Source organism: Cantharellus anzutake (assembly GCF_015039405.1).
Source record: "Cantharellus anzutake strain C23 chromosome Unknown EI90scaffold_5, whole genome shotgun sequence".
In the NCBI taxonomy this organism is placed as follows: Eukaryota; Fungi; Basidiomycota; class Agaricomycetes; order Cantharellales; family Hydnaceae; genus Cantharellus; species Cantharellus anzutake.
Genome location: NW_024066955.1, coordinates 1281446 through 1299595, shown reverse-complemented (window position 1 = coordinate 1299595; position 18150 = coordinate 1281446). Strand labels below are relative to the sequence as shown.

At 49.3% G+C, this 18150-nt stretch overlaps 6 protein-coding genes across 6 annotated transcripts; 4 read left to right on the top strand and 2 right to left on the bottom strand.

Moving 5' to 3' along the window:
- Positions 1–91: 91 nt before the first annotated feature.
- On the top strand, positions 92–1017 carry EI90DRAFT_2096388 (uncharacterized protein). Its single transcript, XM_039052574.1, has one exon. The coding sequence runs from the start codon at positions 175–177 to the stop codon at positions 640–642; it is 468 nt and encodes a 155-aa protein (XP_038922025.1). The 5' UTR covers positions 92–174; the 3' UTR covers positions 643–1017.
- A 389-nt stretch (positions 1018–1406) lies between these two features.
- On the top strand, positions 1407–3947 carry EI90DRAFT_2966555 (uncharacterized protein; the record flags this gene model as incomplete). The annotated part of the gene is given in 3 exon segments (XM_039055575.1): positions 1407–2145; positions 2165–2310; positions 2369–3947. 3 exon segments carry the CDS (start codon positions 1407–1409, stop codon positions 3812–3814), a joined length of 2331 nt encoding a protein of 776 aa, XP_038922024.1. The 3' UTR covers positions 3815–3947.
- Positions 3948–4339: 392 nt separating this feature from the next.
- Positions 4340–5069, bottom strand: EI90DRAFT_3036395 (uncharacterized protein). Its single transcript, XM_039058700.1, has one exon. It carries the CDS (start codon positions 4869–4871, stop codon positions 4647–4649), a length of 225 nt encoding a protein of 74 aa, XP_038922023.1. The 5' UTR covers positions 4872–5069; the 3' UTR covers positions 4340–4646.
- A 1931-nt stretch (positions 5070–7000) lies between these two features.
- On the top strand, positions 7001–10279 carry EI90DRAFT_2966552 (calcium/proton exchanger). Its single transcript, XM_039055574.1, has 12 exons — positions 7001–7260; positions 7393–7427; positions 7498–7558; positions 7871–7982; positions 8228–8259; positions 8335–8487; positions 8573–8672; positions 8736–9087; positions 9155–9372; positions 9455–9623; positions 9680–9708; positions 9780–10279. Exons 1-12 carry the CDS (start codon positions 7176–7178, stop codon positions 9796–9798), a joined length of 1365 nt encoding a protein of 454 aa, XP_038922022.1. The 5' UTR covers positions 7001–7175; the 3' UTR covers positions 9799–10279.
- A 912-nt stretch (positions 10280–11191) lies between these two features.
- Positions 11192–12762, top strand: EI90DRAFT_3117158 (uncharacterized protein; the record flags this gene model as incomplete). Its single annotated transcript, XM_039062957.1, has 3 exons — positions 11192–11342; positions 11396–12261; positions 12313–12762. The coding sequence occupies 3 exons, from the start codon at positions 11192–11194 to the stop codon at positions 12760–12762; spliced, it is 1467 nt and encodes a 488-aa protein (XP_038922021.1).
- A 520-nt stretch (positions 12763–13282) lies between these two features.
- On the bottom strand, positions 13283–15747 carry EI90DRAFT_2093563 (uncharacterized protein). Its single transcript, XM_039052571.1, has 3 exons — positions 15270–15747; positions 14502–14908; positions 13283–14316 (listed from the first exon to the last, which is right to left on the bottom strand). The coding sequence occupies exons 1-3, from the start codon at positions 15274–15276 to the stop codon at positions 13654–13656; spliced, it is 1077 nt and encodes a 358-aa protein (XP_038922020.1). The 5' UTR covers positions 15277–15747; the 3' UTR covers positions 13283–13653.
- Between the last annotated feature and the right edge of the window lie 2403 nt (positions 15748–18150).

The window sequence follows — 18150 nt, the reverse complement described above, 5'->3', positions numbered from 1 at the left end:
CAGAATAAGTCACGGGCACATCTGTCCTCCAACAGAAAGCTTCAGATGAAGTGAGAAACAAGTTCGATTTGCAACATGGTAAGGCGATGACACCATTCACAGCTGACCAAGCTATTCGGGTAGCTTTTACTGTCAGAGCTCTCAAATCAAAGGTTACGGTAAAAATGGAACGGCATGGACGATTCCTTGAGTAAGAATTACTTCAATAGGTCGCACTCACAGGGAAGGGATGAACACTTGACTGGATGGCTATCAAAAATAGATTGGATTTTCCTCAAGGGACGTCAGAAGTGGGGGAAGTATAGACCCGGCTGTCCTTCATTTCTATGTCCGCTGAGAACTATTGGGGAAAAACGAGCTGAGAGTCCTGGGAAACCGAATGCCCTTCAGGGAATACCAAGAGCGCAAATTGCGACTTGCTGGAGCAACAACCCTACTCTTCTACAATATGTATCCTGTAGTGCAGCTGATGGTGCAAGACGCGGATCATGCTACGTGGAAAATTTTGCTCGTCCGTCAAACGATTTTCCTGCAACTAGACTGTTGCAGCCTCCCTCAAAGAATGAGTCCAGAACCCTCGGCCCTCAAGATGACGGCCCTGGACCGCATCGGTTGCACGTTCGGCTCCGACAGAAAGTCTGAGCCTTGAACGTTCGTGCTGGTCACGATGGCTGGACGGCGAATGGAAAGAATAAGCTGCTGGATATGCCGGCAATGCCGTAATTGCATCCCTCAGCTGAGCGGTGCTTGGCACCTGTATGCCCCTTACAAAGCTCCGTGTGTGACGACGGAGGAAAGGCATTTTGGGGTTGTGAGGGAGATCAGGACAGCTGACCTGAGGTACGACAAGGCGCTGATCCATTGTAAGGTCGGCAATATTAGCCGCTTCCGGGCGTCTCCCTCTTCGCCCAGGTCATGAGTTCTAACCAAGAAACTGCTGATTAATTACCCCTAGTTATGCAAATTGAAATGCCGCTAGCGGTGAACAACGGGAGTGGGTTGCTCTCCTGGACGCCACTTTGGTTGGTATAGAAGTTGGGCAGTTCCTCTGGCGCTTGAAGATGACTAGAATGAATGGAAGGGAATTTAGGCGACTGAATGCGTCGTGGCTGTGCTGAAGTCAAACCCTTTCTCCGGCCAACGTTGATCTGTGGATTAGAATCCTTCCGGATGCCCGGCGTGATGGATACCATCTGTGCCTTCTGAAGATCCCCATTTACCCTGGGATGGTGGGGCATCGCGCGTCCTCAAAGTTACGAAATTTTGGGGTCAGATGATGCACCTCGACCTGTCTTTTTGTATATAAGACTGGCTCAAGCTGCCCCATCTTTGACCCCCGCTCTCACTTGTTTACTCCTCACTTGTGTATCGCCAAAAATACGTTATATCGAATGCTGAGAGCAATGATGACACACTCTCATGCGCCGGGCGCCACGCTCTTTCCTGCGGACGTCCTCGATGCTATTGCTTGTGCAGTTTACAACGCAGCCGTCCCAAATCCCACATCGTCCTTGGACCCGCTTTACCCCAATGTATCTGATGCACCGACTTCCTCTCCGTCTACATCACCCACTTCATACTGGTCCGAACCTGTGTCTAGGCAGACCCTCGTCAACTTGTGTTTAGTCAGCAAGGACTTCCGTGATGCTGCAAAGCCATGGTTGTGGCGACGGATCGAGGTCAATGTTCCACGTAACTGGTTGCGTATGCTAGATGAGATATGTGGAGAGGCTGAAGTACCTGTTCCGCAGAACATTTCTGCCGTTCTCGCAGCCCCTTCCCATTTTTTCCCTCCTCCTCTGCCTCTTACACCGCCCCTATCGCCCTCATCATCCCCGCTTACATCTGTCCCGGAAGTTGGCTTCGCATCTGTCAGCCGGGAACTGGTCGAACAGGAGGCGGGATGCATCGCCACTCCTAGCCACAAAACACCTTATGATCTAAACATTGCAAATTCTTCCGGCTACATTCCACTCGATCTACTCTCACCGCCAGCCTCTCGTGATCCCAGTCCGCAAAGGTTGCGGGCTCAGTCTCCTGGAAGATGGCAATTCATTCGGGAAGTGAACCGGAGGATCCACGCTGAGGGTTTATATGGTATGTATGCGTCACTATTACTCACGTTTGACTCGATGATGACGAATTGTGGATTGGCAATTTGTAGTCCCCACGCCCATTGATCCTCGTCCCGGACGATACGTTCACCATCTCGATTTCAATCACTTCCGGACTATTGGTATGAGACGCTTTGTTGGCGAAGGCATTCATAGCCGATTCGTCACGGAGGCACGTTTGGAGCGTTTACTTAAGGTTGTGCTTTTCCTACATTGATCATTTGACATGGCGACTTATGACTGAGCTGGAATAGGAAATGCCTAATTTGCGTGCTTTCGGGGCGACCGAATTCATGGACAGTTCTCTTAGCCCAAGCGTTTTAGCTGAGCTAATATTGAGAGGACTTCCACATAGACGGCCCGTTGGTCGGGGGCGCGGTGCCTCCCGACGTGAAGATAACGAGGAAGAGATGGACGATGTGGAGAGAAGAGGAGAATATAAGGCTTTAGAAGCTTTAGACTTTTGTGGATGCGTCAGCTCTGTCTTTGTTACATCCTTGCAACAATTCGTGGAGGAAGAAGGACTCGGTTTAGACTACGTTTCGGTTCCGTCCCCTAACCGTGCATCTTCCATACCCGCAATTGGACACTTGGATGGGCCCTCGTTAATACCCGTCCCTCTAAAAACATTCCCAGGCCTGAAGCGACTTTGCTTATGTGGCGTTACTTCTGTCCCACCATCCGTTCTCATTGCTTTTGTCACCTCGTTTTCATCCCTTACCCACCTCGATCTTGCTTCGACGCGTTGCACCCCTGCTTTGCTGCAGGCTCTCGCTGCCTCCCCTACCATCCGCTTATATTCCCTTTCGCTTTCGCGTTGCAATCGGCTCACTTCAGAGTCGATCGCAGATTTCCTCATTGATGGGGGCGCCGTAACTGAGGGTATTCGGGAACTCAATCTCTACGGTGACGTCACCTTCCCATGCCCTCTGACGAGGCTGGACCTCAAAAAAATAATCACGAAGGCCAAGTGTTTTGCGAACGGGCAATTGGAATACCTCGATCTATCAGGCAGTTCGCTTGATAAGAGTCACTTGGCTATTTTCTCCCCTCAACTGGCCCTGCGTAGCCTTGGACTCAACTTCCTCGGTACGAGTGTTAATGTACATGAGGGTACCGAAGGTTTGGCACTTTCGGATGTTCGTGAATTCTTGTTGAACAAGGCTCCGAACGTTGAGATTGTTACACTTGTTGGAAGTACGCCTGAGCTGACGGGTATAGCTCACGCTGCGGGTCCTCGAGCTACCTACGCACCTGCGACGACTCTCACAACCGCAAGAGGTGCTATCTCTATGGCGCTGCACTCACAACTCATTGAGCCTCTGTGCGTGCCGCCGTTCAGAACCTTGCGTGGATCTTCCAGGATCCCGCCTCCGCAGCCGCCAACAAGGTTGCGCGTGATCGACTTGTCGATGAGTACACTATCCTGTCTAGGGGGTGGAGCGCTCGGGTGGAAGATTGTGAAGAGTCGTGGTGGTCGAGCATGGTACGTCAATTCGACCACCATGTGGGTTAATGGCGTCCTTCAGAGGGGCGTGCAAAGTGGGGGAGTCACTGAGTGTATTGAGAGGTGGGCTCGCGAAGGGAGTGCAACTGGAGTGGGTTGGCACGCAAGAAAAATGGAAGTGTTGCATGGACGGGGGATGCTTGGTAGGGAGGATGGACTTTACGGTGCCGTTTCTTTTGCGTATACGGGATGAGCGTTTATTTTCGCTTTCTCGTACACATGACATTTGACTTAGCATATTGATGCTTGTTGCTGCGGAAAATAACAGTGTATTCCCAATCTAATCTCAATGACTATGAATTGTTGGATGGCTCTTATGCATTGGGAATTAGTGCACAGTGGGAAGTAACCCCGGCAGATGGTGTAGGGTTGCCCCGGTACCAGCCCTGCTAGGTAGCCCCATTACCATTTGACGGGGCCAACCATCAGATTTCGAGTGCCGGGACCTCCTATCAGATATGCGCAGTCTGACGGGGCCATCCTGACGGGGTACCCCGGAAATACTGACAGGGTTCCCTGGAAGTTATTGATAGGTAACCCCGCCTGTTTTAATAGTAAATCATGATATATTCATTTGGTATATAGTAATACACGCATACACTGGCGCTTGTCATTGCGAGTGTCGGAGAAAATAATACCCCAAGGCTATACTGAGGGTGCAGAGAAAACCTCGCGCTAAACCTCGCGCTTGAACACACCTTTGCAGGGATAACCCCTCGGGCCGGCGTAGGTCCCAAGAGCAAGTCGGTTTCGAAGATAGGATGACAATAATCAGTAAGGTAAATATGGCAGGTAGATCGCAAAGCAAATGATGAGGTGAATGGTGGGGTGAACGGTGGGGAACACATAGTTTGCTCATCTGTGAAACCCGACCCGCAGGGTTCCAGCACTCTTTGTACCTCACCAACGGGAGTTCGCCTTTTAGCCGTGGAGGAAGCTATTGTCTTCCAATTCCGGACACTTTTGGGAAGTTTGATTGTTTCCTGGAGTAGAAAGTTAGCAAGGAAATGGGAAGGGGAGGAAAGTTAAGAGCGTAGTAGTAGGCACACTTTGTGGTTAGGCACCAGTGCAGGCTCTGCAACAGCGCATTGGGCAATGCCATGATAACACATCTGGTCTGCATCCTTCCATGTCGGTTGGCCCAAAATCTTGGCATCAATGAGTGAAGAACACGTCAAAACGCGTGAGAACGTGTCCAATTGTACAAGCCTGACTATTAGAATGGAAGCGTGCACGGTGCAACAGAGCATGGGCCCACAGTGTCGGACTCAAGAATTGAAGAGACGAAATAGCAGACACAGATATGGCTCCCACCAAAGGGTGCAATGCAGGCTTGATCGCCAAGATCGGATGAGCTGATTGTGCAAGATCGCTCAACCTGGATTGGCAATAGTAAGCATTGAAGCACGTATTAGGATGCAGAAAACAGAGGGCCAGCCAAGAAAAACATGGCTGCGCATATTACGGATATCCAGCATTGATTGGATGAGTGGGGGGGGGAACACAGAGATAAGAGAGATGACAGGTGAGACGAAGTTCCAAAGTAAATGGCAACTCCCGAACCGACAAGGATGAGGAAAGGAACCCAAAACCGACATTAGCGCCCCGCGCTTCCACTCTTCCCAATGGTCTCCTTGCTCCCAACAATCACATGCCTACGGTAGCCCTGGTACTCCACTCGACTGAGCAGCATTTCGAAGAAAATGATAAGTATTTTAATGTGATGGTAAAACCCAGTACAATCTGACGGGGAACTTCCCACACCTGGACGGACTTGAAAAGGGAGGACATGGAACTCAGCGATGATGAGAATGAGGGGTTGGAATCCTCTAAGTTAATGTGTGAAATTGTCTTTTGGTATCAATATGTAAGTCAGAATCCAGATGCTAGGTAGCCCCGGTATTACACACGACTGAGCATTTCCAAAAAGCTGATAGGGACTCCCGGCATTTTCGATTAGGTGATGGTACAACCCAGTACAATCTGATGGGGGGACTTCCCACAGTGAGTGCCTGCTGCGACAAGCCATGAAATGACATGGACCTCAAAATTGGTTTGGACGGTTTTTTGTTAACATGGACTCGCGCCTTGCGCCCTCCCCGCTCTGACGGTACCAGAGTGTCAGAACACATATTGATGCATCCCCACCACTGCAATAGCTTGGGTTGTGCCTTTATCAACAACAAAACCATATTCGGATGGAAACACGATCGTAGATTAATGCTTTCAATTCAGGTGTGTTACGGGTGCGTCTGATGCATGCGGCGTCACTTGAGATTTGTGATGTTGAAGAAAAGGAGTGTTGTGTTATCAGCGGTTCGACGAGCGTCTGAGCACGATATCGACGTTCGCTAGATATCGTGCTCCTGGCATTCTTAGCACCCTTATATACATGTGTATATGGTATCGCGCCACATGCGGCGCTTTGATGAACAGAAGGAAGTCCACAACGTGGGGTTTCTGAGCTTTGCGTGTGTCCAACTAACTTGACAATGTGTGGCTAGTCCGCTAGCCTCTCCGCCACTCGCAACGTCGGGTTGCCACATGAACAGGTTGCGGGAGCGTTGAGCTGAGCGTCTAAGTCAAGGGACATGAGACTCCGAGGGCATATCATACTAGTAGAGCTAATTGTGCGCCGACGATCCAATCACGGTGTGAATTTCCAACGCGGCTTCAGTATTGCTTGCGGGTTCCGCAATTCAATTACATAGCTGTATGTATTGGTCGTTATCGGCGTCAATACGCTTCGACGCCCACGCGCGATTAATGCCAACTGTGTGGCTAGGAGATTAAAAAATGACTCAGTAAACGCACAGTGGTTGTGCTATCGTGGCGGTGAAAGCGGCAGCCTCACCGATATATACCCGCAGGGCCGCAGCTTGTTTAACACAGCAGCGGCTCGGACGCGGTGTGCCATTTGGAAGTTGGCTGTGATTGTTCGATCTTGTGAGGCATTATTTGCGCGTCTCCTGGGGCAATTTATGAATGTGATGTTACACTAGGGGTTATTGACAATGTTGGTGCAACAAGTTTGGGTCACAACCAGCGTTTGGCTTGGCATCAAATTCAATATCATTATCAATTCAGCCTCCTCAAGGCCCTTGCTTATAAAGGAGATCCAACACAACCACGGTCACTCTTTTCACTCCCACTCTCCTTTCACAGGCGTTGTCCCTCAACTCCCTCAACTCCCTAATCCCTTATCATGTCGACTGATACATCAGGTTGGTCGGCAACTACAACGATCATAGGTTTGATGGCGCTAAAGTATGATCTTCCAACGTCCCACAGAGTTACTTGCAAGGGAAGCCACAGGTCTGGCCAGCAATCCCCCTGCCTCCGAACCTCGTAGCAGCAATGGTGATACCGAATTATCAAAAGAATCCATCCTTCGTACGGTTTCCCCAACGAACGTCGTTGAAAACACTAGGACCGAACCAGACAGCCCCTCCAACAATCTAAGGAGGCGTACAAATCTCATTCATGACCAAGATGCGGGAGATGCTCCCACCAGTGCGGGGGATCACCAGCGCGTCACTTCGTGGAAGTCCACAATGAGCTCACTCTTTGTGCCAGAGAAGCAGCTTGGGAAGGAGCCTGCCACAATGGACAGTTTGAAAGCAATCGTCTTTGCTTCATGTGAGCTCGCCGCTCGCTTTAGTTCAATTTCCTTTTTTTTTTTGATCCCGATTCGCGGCGGCGGCCATCTCTCATTTTTGGATATCCGTTACCAGTTGGGCTATACTAACGCATGATCATTTTATGACGTAGGGCTTAACCCTCTTCTCATCTTCATTCCTATTTCTGTGCGTGTCATTCTGACTTCACGGCTCCCCCTGGCAATTTTATCACCTGACTGATATTGGTTTATCCCAGTGGGCCTTGCATTTCGCTCTGAACCGTGGAAAGTCATCCAATGACACAGTCATCTTCGTTAGTACGTCTCGCCTCTGCACGGGCGCAACCTCTATTGTTACCAACATGATCTAATAAGCCTTATCTTACCGCCACATTTCATTGACTATCTTTGGGATCCGCGTTATCTCGCTGCTTCCGGTTTCCAAATCCCCGTTCTTAAATTGGTTATTGGTTGTCACTGCCCCGCGTTCGGATACTTATGCGTCACTCATTCCATCCTTGGAATTTGGTGTTTCTGACCTCGCTTTTTCAACACCACTTTCGTAATCGGCTTTTCCCTCTCTTTTATGGTTAATTCTGGTCCCAATCTGCGAAATACCTGGGCAATCAGCTGCTTTCCTGGCCATAATACCTCTTGCTAAGCTCCTGGCTTGGGGGACGGAGGAGCTTTCCATGCGCGTTGGGCAAACTCTTGGCGGTCTGTTGAATGCCACGCGTAAGCAGTGTGTTTTGGCTTCTGAGATGCGTTGGCTTGACGATGACTGATTGCAGTGGGCAATGTTGTGGAGTTGATTGTTGGAGTAAGTTTTCTGACATGGGGCGAACTCATGGCTCGTCCTTTGGATCCGATGATGATTCTCATATTCAACGTATTGTTTCATAGATAATAGCTCTTACGTGAGTTTTTCAATCTTCCCTGTTCATTTCGTAGATGGCGCAGATCATTGACATCTCTGCCCTCCTATAGGCAATGCAAACTACGTGTTGTCCAAAGTTCCTGTATGTTTGCTCTCCCAATTGGTCACCTTTTCGACGTGAACTGATCATTCGGGATGCTCGTGACCGCCAATACAGTGGTAGGTTCGATCCTGTCGAACCTGCTTCTGGTTCTCGGCATGTGCTTCTTCGCGGGCGGTACGCGCTTTGCCGAGCAGGGGTTTATGCAGACTACGGCGCAGCTCAGTGTTTCACTGTTGGTTTTAAGTGTCACGGCAATTCTTATTCCCGGTGCGTTGTTTTTTCCGTCGGCTTGAACGATGATGCTGATACCCTGTGTTGTATTTGTTCTTGTGGATGGCTGATGGGTGAACAGCCGCATTTAAGGTGGCTACTACCCAGAACCTCCAAGATCATGATCAACAAGTTGATGTGCTTCGTATGAGCCATGGGGTTGCCCTTATCCTTCTCGCTATGTGAGCAGCCCACTCTTTCCTCAGCCGTTCAGTCGTGAAGTTCAGCTAATTGTTATCTTGTAGTTACATCTCATACTTGATTTTTCAACTCTGGTCGCACGCGCACCTCTTCAATGAGAAGGACGTGAACAATGCTCCTTCCCCTTCGAAACAGTATCCTCCCAGTGATGGCAAGCGCCGAGCCCGATTTGAGGCGGCGAAGAATAAAGTGAAGCATCTGGGAAGGAAGAAGAGTAATGGTTCGCACTCTACAGAGGAACAAGGGGAGCAAACAAATAAAATGGAAGGTACTAGCGCTCCTGTACAGGACGGGAACGCAGATGCAGAAAAGGGCGCAGGAACTTCGGTTGTGGATGAGGAGACCCCACAGTTGACTCTGGTGGTTACGTTTGGACTTTTGGTTATAGTGACTCTCGTGCGTTTTTGCATCCTGTCATACCTCTTTATCTTGCTTCGTTCTGAGTGCAACGTCTCTTTTGCAGCTCGTGGCCGTCACTGCTGAGTTCCTCGTTAGCTCCATCGATGGGCTCACGCAATCGGGTAACATCTCCGAGGAATGGGTTGGTCTCATCCTTCTGCCCATTGTGGGAAATGCTGCGGAACACGTTACTGCCGTGACCGTCTCTGTGAAGGATAAGTTGGACCTTTCGATTGGTGTGGCCGTTGGATCCTCGATCCAAATTGCACTTTTCGTTATTCCGTGCGTCGAATCGTTTTTTTTTCACCCTCGGTGGGAGGCACGGTTGGCATGCGTACTAAGTTACCCTGCCGATATTTCTTAGATTCCTGGTTATTCTCGGGTGGATCATTGGGAAACCTCTCACGCTCCTCTTTGATCCTTTTGAGAGTATCGTTCTTTTCCTGGCTGTTCTGACCGTTGCATTCTGCATAAGTGACGGTAAGAGCAACTGGTTGGAAGGCATGATATTATTAAGTTTATATGTCATATTGGTGCGTAATTTCTTCGTCTTGGCGTAAGACTTCATTGATCGTTGGACTATGTTTAGGCCGTCGCATTTTGGTGGTATCCTGCGTCGTGAGTTGCCCTGTGTTTGATTCCATTTGACGCATGCCCCTTACGTACTTCGTTGGCTTGCTTTATAACAGGACGATTTCGAACTGCTAGGATTCAGGTATCCGATCCAGGGAGAAGTTTCCCCCCCATATTTTCAATGTTAATTCGACTTTATGTTATGGTCGATGAATCAGAATTATTTGTTGACATGCCTCTTTCTTGCCTTTTCATATTTCTCAATCCCCCTCTCGAGTATACCCCTTCCCATCCTGTTTTCGTGGATATGAAGCGATTCCGTGGTGCAATGGAATGAAACGTGTTACGAAAGCTAACCGGCACTGGGCACGAATTAACGTAGCGTGCTCAATGGCGACCGAAAGAAGCGGGGAAAGAACATGCACGATGGCTCACAGTAAGGTGTGGAAAGAGCCTTGGCGATAGCGATGATCTGGTGGAAAGTTCCGCAACTAGGATGCTGGGTGCGAGACAACTGGACACTTTGGTGTAGCCTTCGATCGCCAACACGCTCCCTCGGTCCATCCTCCAACACAAGGCTGAGGACGGGGACCAGATTTGAGTTTCGGTTACATATGTATAATTCACAAATGATATATATTTTGTATCACAGTGAACTACAAGCGCCGATACATAATCATCAGGTAGACAGGACCATAGATCAACATGATGACCCCCCTCACTCCCCGCCCGCCCACCAGATCTCACAGATCGGACCGACCCCTTCCTCCCCTAGGCAGGTGACCAGCCTCTCTTTAACGGGAAGAGATCCCTCCCCTCCCATCTTTCCTGCAGTACCATTTGTCGTTACCCGGACAACACCCCCTTGTCCCCTTTTCATATCCAGGATCCCTTCAAGGTTATGTCAATACATATTTGCGAGGAACACCTGGATGCATCACAGCAATGATCTGAGGGATATGAAGGACGAGTAAAATCCAAACTAGAGGCCAAAAACGCCTAAAAGGCGCTATGAAGCGATAAATTTTCTGGCGAGAGCCGATCCGCCACCTTAATAACCATTGAAATCTAGGATCAAGCCACAGGCACTGTGACAAAAACCCTGAGTCTTCGGCGACGGCCCAGCAACGCTATATGTCTCATAGAGTTGTCTGACAACGGGGAGATCGCCTTATTGATGTTCGTCATAGAGGCACCGATCGCGTCCGGAATTTGAAATGTCATCTGCGGATCCGGATGTCGCCGAGATGCGGAGGTACGAGGAAGTCAATTTCTGCCCCATAATCCGAGCGGGGTTCGACGCGTCTAACCGTAGACATCCCTCATTAACATTCCGTTCCCAACATTGTGTAATTTGTTATCTTCTTGCTTCTGCTGCTGCGCGTCATGACCCATTCTAGTCCACGGAAGAAGAGCTATCCCAGCTCCGAAACGACACCGACAGGTCCAGAAGAAGTCTTTCAACGTGACCTGAAGAAACGCGTTGAAGAGGAGCTTTCCGGCCACGCATGGGAGTTCGATGCAGATGATGTCGCCCGCATGCTGTCTCCCCAAACAGGAACACAAGGATAAAGATTTTCTGGAGCTTGTTACTTTGACATCAGGCTCGAAGAAACTAAAATTGGGGCAAACCTCCTCGAACGACGACAGGGATAAAGATGACGATGAGTACGATATAAGTACGTGAGATGTCCCTTATACTTGGAAAAACATATGGCTGACATAATTTTAGTATTTCCATCGCCATACAACTTCAATGGTCCGTTCGATATCCAATTCCGTGACCACCAGACGACCAGGAAGGAAAGGATGTACGAAAAGGTGTTAAATCCTTCTTTCGTCATGAAGTGCTCTTGGCCCCCTCATGCGAAGAAAGACTTCGAGCGCAACATGTACCGAGCTTCAAAGGGCGAATTCAGAACGATGACACTCTCGTCTCACGAGCCATTCAATTCCAGAGGTTATAAATCGACAAATTCGTACCTGCTTTCACGTCCCAATTCGAATACCAGCGACTTTCGTCTAAAAGATATTCCAGAGAGCCCCGACTATTGTAGTTTAGCGGTGACGCTTCTTCGGGATCAAGGCTGTAGCCTTGAGTACTGTGATACCGCTTGGGATTTGTGCATCTGTCTTTTGCATGCCATGCTCGGTTCGCATTGCGGTTCTCTTCTCCTCTCCAAAATCGAGTTAATCTTCGCAGGGTGGCTTTCAACGTATCAATGCGGGTGCCTGCAACGAGACGTCAGCATCGGGAATGTTCTCAAGCTAATGCGACCTGCCCAAATGGTACCGTTCAGCATCGACAAGTTGAAAGAGTTTCACCACGCCATCATGTACAGCAATGAGAATGTGGGCGAATTTAGCAAGGTAGTGCGCGGCAAAGTCGAGGCATTGGAAGAACGTTTAAGTAAACCAAGAACAGCTCGGGAGGTAAAGGAAGAGGTTGGGAAGGCAATGTCCACTGCCGAGGCTCTACAGAGGGAAATTACAGAACTAGGGCTGTCTGCCGAGTGCCGGGCTATTATTTCAGATGGTGATCTCGCATCGTACATCCCCGCCTACTTGGCCAGAAGAGACACTTCAGAATCGGTCTCAGTCAGTCTCACATGTTGAAGCCAACCGTACCTACACTGAAGCGTTCTGCAGGGAACCTATGAGTTCATGTCTCCTGGTATTCGTGGTGCCATGGACGCGGAAGATCGATACCTCCATACTCCACTGGACGACATGTATTCGTTCTTTTATGTTGCAGTGTGGGCGACTTTGTGGAATATCAAGAAAGGCCATACCAAACGTGAAGATGTTTGGCGTGATGGCCTACGAAGTAAGGAACGTGATGCCAAGGTGGTTGACCTCCTGGCTCAGCGTACTGAGAAACCTTCTCAAACTTATGCTCCAATCATCCTTGGAATGATCCCTGTTCTTGATGATTGGTGGATGAAACTTTCACAATTGCGCAGATCCTCCGGACCCTCCAGGGATGAAGATCAAGGGATTCTTCGCCTGGTATATTTTGACCAGTTGGCATACCGCGGTATTGCAGACTTTGTCCAAATTGTGAAGAAGCATCTCCAGCATATCCAGAGTACAGGATAGAGCAATAGGAAGGCTGGATGAATTTCTAGTTCATTTTGCCATTAGTACCATACTTTAAAATAGGGCCTCGCATGCCGTGGTGAATTCGATGTGGTCGTCCGTCCAAGCTGCCTTTGGGGATTCGCCTGCTGTGTCCTCGGGCAGGTATATTTGGATTCGGTCTTCGATGTCGTGTTCTGAAATGTGCCATGGGGCTTCGAGGATCCTCTCTGTGCCTTGTAGCATATATGCGAGAGGCAATGCGCATGATGCGTGTCGTGAACTTCCCGCACGGATCTGTTCGGTAGTGATTCCGTGGGTTGAAGACTGGGATGGGAGGTGGTTCGTCTCCTCTGTTCGGGGTATAGGCGGTTGATAATTGGGTGATCGTTCGGGAGTTTGGATAATCGAGTTGCCTTCATATTTGGTCTGTTCATAGGTACAGTCCAACTCAGGACTCTTGTGAGTCTGAGAACTTACGTGTCATAGCTTTACTATCTTTAAAACAGCTACTCATACCATTGCGCAGTTACAATGTTATAGTATAGAGATCTTCCCCGTTTGAGTGTCCCCGTTGAGTATATTGCATTGGGGTTACACGGTGAGGCCGAGGAATCATGCAACCATCGACAGTTCTATGCAGTGGCGTCTGTCATCGGAGGATAGACGGATTCCGTTGCACGATTGAAAAAATATCGTACACAAATAACAATGAAAAAAAAAACGAGCAAAGGCGGAACCGAGCAGCAGCCCAGTCATAGATAACTTCTGAGAAGTGAGTTGGATACGGTAACGTGAAAAACAAGGAAAGGGGGTGCATACGAAAAAAATTCATTACTTGGAATAAAAGAAAGAAAGAAAGAAAGCAAGAAATCAGCGAAAATTTCATCCCAATGGCCACAGTTCACGAGCCTATGACCTCGCCCCCGCTCCAGCACCCACTTCCTCAACAATGCTCTCGTAAGTAGGGGGAATCTCAACTTCCCTAACTCTCCCTGCATCCTTAGCAACAACAACCCTGCCCTGCCCTCCATCCTCATCAGTTCCGTCTGTCTCTCCCCTATTCACCACTCCCAGTTGCCCCCCAGTGCCTCCCACCCCACCACCACTCCCATCCGTCCCCGTGCCCGCACCCTGCCTCGAAGAGGCCGCTTCTAGGGCTTTATTCGCTCGGGGACTATAAGCCCCATACGCACTTTCACTCGCGTCAGATCGCCCTGCGGCACCAGTCGCACCACCCATGTTACTAGTAGGAGGATAATGCGATCCAGATGTAACAGTAGGGGCATACTGGCTCATCTCAGGAAGCGGACTCACACTTCCATTCTCACCTCTACCGGAAACATCCCCACCACCAGCACCATGATACAGTGCTCCTAAGCCAGCTACACCAGCCGTGGAGGGTGTTCCAGGTGTAGTAGTACCCGCACCAGCGGAGGGATACTGCCATGGCCGAGATTCCGCATCTGTGTTGGGATCTAGTTCCCCGCCTAAATCCAGATTCGTTCGTCCGAGGGAGGTTGGCTTTGGTATGTGGGCATCGGGGTCAAAGTTCCCGTCGAATTCATCCCATCTCTGTGTGGGTGATCACGCAAGATGTCAAAAAAAAAAAAAAAAAGCTCCATTCGTCAGTTTTCACGTTAGGTAACCAAATAGGAGTGCAAGGAAGATGAAGAAATGAATCAGGGACGCACCCTTCGACGACGTAACCACCAAACTAACAGCGCCGCGAGCAAAAAGATGGCCGCTAATCCACCTACCACACCACCAGCGATAGCACCCACATTCGTTTTGCTGCCACCTCCATTGCTAATCGCACCAGCACCAGTAGTAGAAGCAGGTACATTAGTCGTCACTGTCCTACCATCGGTCACAATGATGGTCGCAACAGAAAAAGTCGTCACGGTAGAGGTGGTCACCAGAGGGAATGTTGAACCGGTAGTTCTTGTAGAAGTTGTGGATCCAGATGATTGGGAAGTTGAAGACCCGACTGAGGTCCTGCTTAAAGAACTGGCTGTAGAAGTAGTGGTGGAACTGGAGAAGGTAGTAGAAGGCGTGGAGGATGTGGAGGGTGTGCTCGATGTGGAGGATGGACTCGTCGAACTACTCGTAATCGAAGTGGTAGATGTGATTGTGGGGGAAGAATCACTAGTGGAAGTGCTGTTCACTGGTTTAGTAGTTGGAGTTGTATTTGTTGGAATGGTGGTGGTGGTGGTGGTTTCCGTCGTCGTGGCATTCATAATCGTCAGTGAAGTAACGTTCGTTGGGGGATCCGTTGAGGAGAATTTAATTCGATTTGGAAGAAATCACGTTCATTCATCATGGCAGAAAATTAGGGAAAAGCAAAGAGAAATCGTTAGTAGGTGAATTGTACTCCTTGCGATGAGAAGGCGTTTTGGTCATGAAAAGCTTTTGAATGAACGACGATACTTGACGTCGAATACGGGTAGCCTGTTTTTGCGTCGCAAGTGTACGAAAAGGTGGCACGAAAGACCGGAAAGGCTATAAAGAGATAATGCAAGACTTACGAGACATAACTGCAGAAGGGGTATTTCAAATCCTAGACAGCAAGCGAAGGGAATTGGTCAGAGATAACGAGTAACAGAGGCAGGTCGAAAACAGATTCGGTTTTCCACGACAATCAGCGCGACACGTCCGTGTGAGGCTCAATTCAAAGGGGAATCGGCAGTGGAAATCGTTCAAAGCAGTCCTTTTAGCGGGGTTCAGTGACGATGGCGTTCAACGTCCTTGTTGAATGTTCGTGTCCTGTGTTGGTCCTCCTCAATAAAGGCAGGTCGTCCGTTGTCGTCAACGGGTTTTTGTGTTTGCTGCAGTAAACAAGCACACTGGCCAAGCAGAAGGAGGTGGAGGGGGTGGCACCCGTTGCTGACAACCCTACTGAAGTCCGCTCTTGTATGCAAGGGCTGTGCTCCCCTCCTTTCGCAGCCTGAAACGTAAAAAGTGTCGAAGATGACTATTTTATTGTTCCCGGAATTAAATACGTAACATGACAAATTAAAGATACACGTGTCCTTGAGAATATCTAAGCCTATAGATAAGGACCATGCCGGTAGTTGGTCATGGCCAATGATAAAATTGCAATTGCTATTGCTGGTGTGTGGCTGTTAAGAGGTCCTCGGGTACTACTGGTGGTGCTGAAACTGCAACTACTTGGTGCTGTTCAAGCTGTATCCGCCATTCGAAATGCTCTATGTATGGATGTCAGCACGATTCGTGACAGCCACTTCCAACATCTGCCATCGGGCATTCTATCTTGATTCTATCCCAGTACGTAGGGGCGTTCTCGCCGTTTATGCAAGCCCGTTTTATGGATTCTCCTCGTAATCGCTTCCGTGGAGGCCGATCCTCGCTGTCAATAGAGGTCCTGCGTTGGTGATGTCCATACTCCGATCACACGGCTTGCTCATCTAGATGTAAGCAGTATTTATGTGACAGGACCCGGTCGCCCGCCTACTGACTTTGGAGGAGTCTCACGCAACACGTTGTCTCAGAAGGACAGGATTTAGATGGTTCTCTCCCTTCATTTTATTGCTCCCATCGTGTGGTGCTATACGGGCCCGCATTGATCCAATAAGCGCTCCATACTAAAGGCTTTTTCCACTTGCTTCTTCGATGCTATAAGCCTTTGTTCCTCCGGATGCGGGTCCTGGTAGCATGTGAATGTCTTGTCTGCTCCTTACCGTCCTAGTGCAGCTTCCTCCAACTATCCTCACCTGCCAGTCAAAAATTGGGCACGTAGTGATTGTCGAAGCCAATCCTAAACAGTGAGCATTAAGGTAAAATGTTTGCCATCGAGCAATTTTCCCGTCTACGACGTCCCTGCGTCGCACAAGTATGGACGACAACTAGAAAATATCCCCGTATCCATGGCATATACACCCGCTATTCAATCACCAATCACGCAAATTTTGGGCAGACATTGAAAACTTTCACACAAATCACACATTCAAGACATGGTAGGCCGCTGATTGGATGAAGGCATCTGATCTGGCTACGAAGGCTCAGATGATGAAGGCGGGAGGCTGTCTTTGTCCAGAACGCTGGGGTTAGGTTAGGCGACGTGGATGCTAACGAGAGGTCTCTGGTGAGTGCTTGGAGCGAGCGACTTCTACCGACCATCTGCCTCTCTTGACCCATCCTTAACAATCTGCTTCGTCGAGGGGCTTTCAGACGCTGGGCCCCCAATGGCGGCTGAGTGTTCGTTCTTGCAGCATAATTGACATGCCCTACAACTCCAACAAGCTCTTGAGTCGATGCTAGATGAAAGATGTTGGCTGGGTCGTCCAAGTGTTACACCCGAAACTATGGTTCGTTTTCCTAATGTATGCTCGCTTGGACTCAGCCTCCGGGCAACTAAACGACGTGTCTGTGATGGAAGGAACGCGGAGGTCTGGGATCAACTCCCAGCCTGGTTGATGGCTCATCTTTGCGGTTACTGGTCGCATTGAGGTGACCGTTTCAGGGACCGTAATCATACTTGTCTCATCGGACCATCGTAGACAATACCTTCGTCCCAATCATCATAATATGGGAGGGCTCGTTATGCTCTAAAATTTTAGTTGAATGAATCCGCTCTTTAAAAATCTGCGGTACGATACCTTATATTTATGAGAAGGTGGTTCTTGGAGGCGTTAAGCTGATAAAGCAGGAAGGCAAATTACGCGTAGGGCAAAGAAACAAAGGCGGGTGGCGGGGAAGCGTTCTGAGCGGATACTTCTTCAACAGTTCCGTGATCGGACACGCATTGAGATGCAAGCAACAGTACAAATGCCTTGGTTCGTACGTACCTGGTTCGGAGTCGCACCATATAAACATAAAGAAGCTTTGGAAGTAAGCCACGACCATAAAATCGCTTCCTGAATTACGGATTCGGGGTTCCGATTGAGGGGATACGTACGTGCGTTCATGGATGAGATTCCCCATGATCTCGAATCAGCCGATACATGATTCCAAAGATGCAAGCTCAGAGCCAATATATGTGCGGCGGCGAGAAGCCCGCCTCAAGTTCAGGTATTTCTAATATTTACTGGAAAAACAAGCGCGCCATACTCTCGACGATCATATTCTTAACATGATAATAGTCCTATGAGAGGGCCTGGGTCATCGTGTTGAGAGTTCGACGGCGACTAACGGCGCTTGGGCTCACTACGGGCGTGCAGGCCAGATCTATGCTTTCTTTTCAAATTCAACCGCCGCGCCGCTGGCACATCTCATCGATCTTGTTTTTGCGTATCTTCTCCCGTTCGTAGCTCGCCTCCCTCAGTTTACTCTATCGTGGAAATGAGGCAAGGGCGGTAGCACGAATATTTGTCAAGGCCATCGCTAACGAAATGTGCCTCATATGCCTTAGCGCGAGTCATGGAATTTGTAACACATACGGGGCAACCG

Bases quoted from the DNA above. Each gene is read 5' to 3' on its own strand.
- EI90DRAFT_2096388 (XM_039052574.1), top strand. From the start codon at position 175: ATGGACGATTCCTTGAGTAAGAATTACTTCAATAGGTCGCACTCACAG.
- EI90DRAFT_3036395 (XM_039058700.1), bottom strand. From the start codon at position 4,871: ATGCTCTGTTGCACCGTGCACGCTTCCATTCTAATAGTCAGGCTTGTA.
- EI90DRAFT_2966552 (XM_039055574.1), top strand. From the start codon at position 7,176: ATGAGCTCACTCTTTGTGCCAGAGAAGCAGCTTGGGAAGGAGCCTGCC. The intron at 8,673-8,735 runs GTGAGCAGCCCA...GTTATCTTGTAG, and splicing joins GCCCTTATCCTTCTCGCTAT to TTACATCTCATACTTGATTT. The intron at 9,088-9,154 runs GTGCGTTTTTGC...TCTCTTTTGCAG, and splicing joins TTTTGGTTATAGTGACTCTC to CTCGTGGCCGTCACTGCTGA.
- EI90DRAFT_2093563 (XM_039052571.1), bottom strand. The intron at 14,317-14,501 runs GTAGGTGGATTA...TCACCCACACAG, and splicing joins GTGCTATCGCTGGTGGTGTG to AGATGGGATGAATTCGACGG.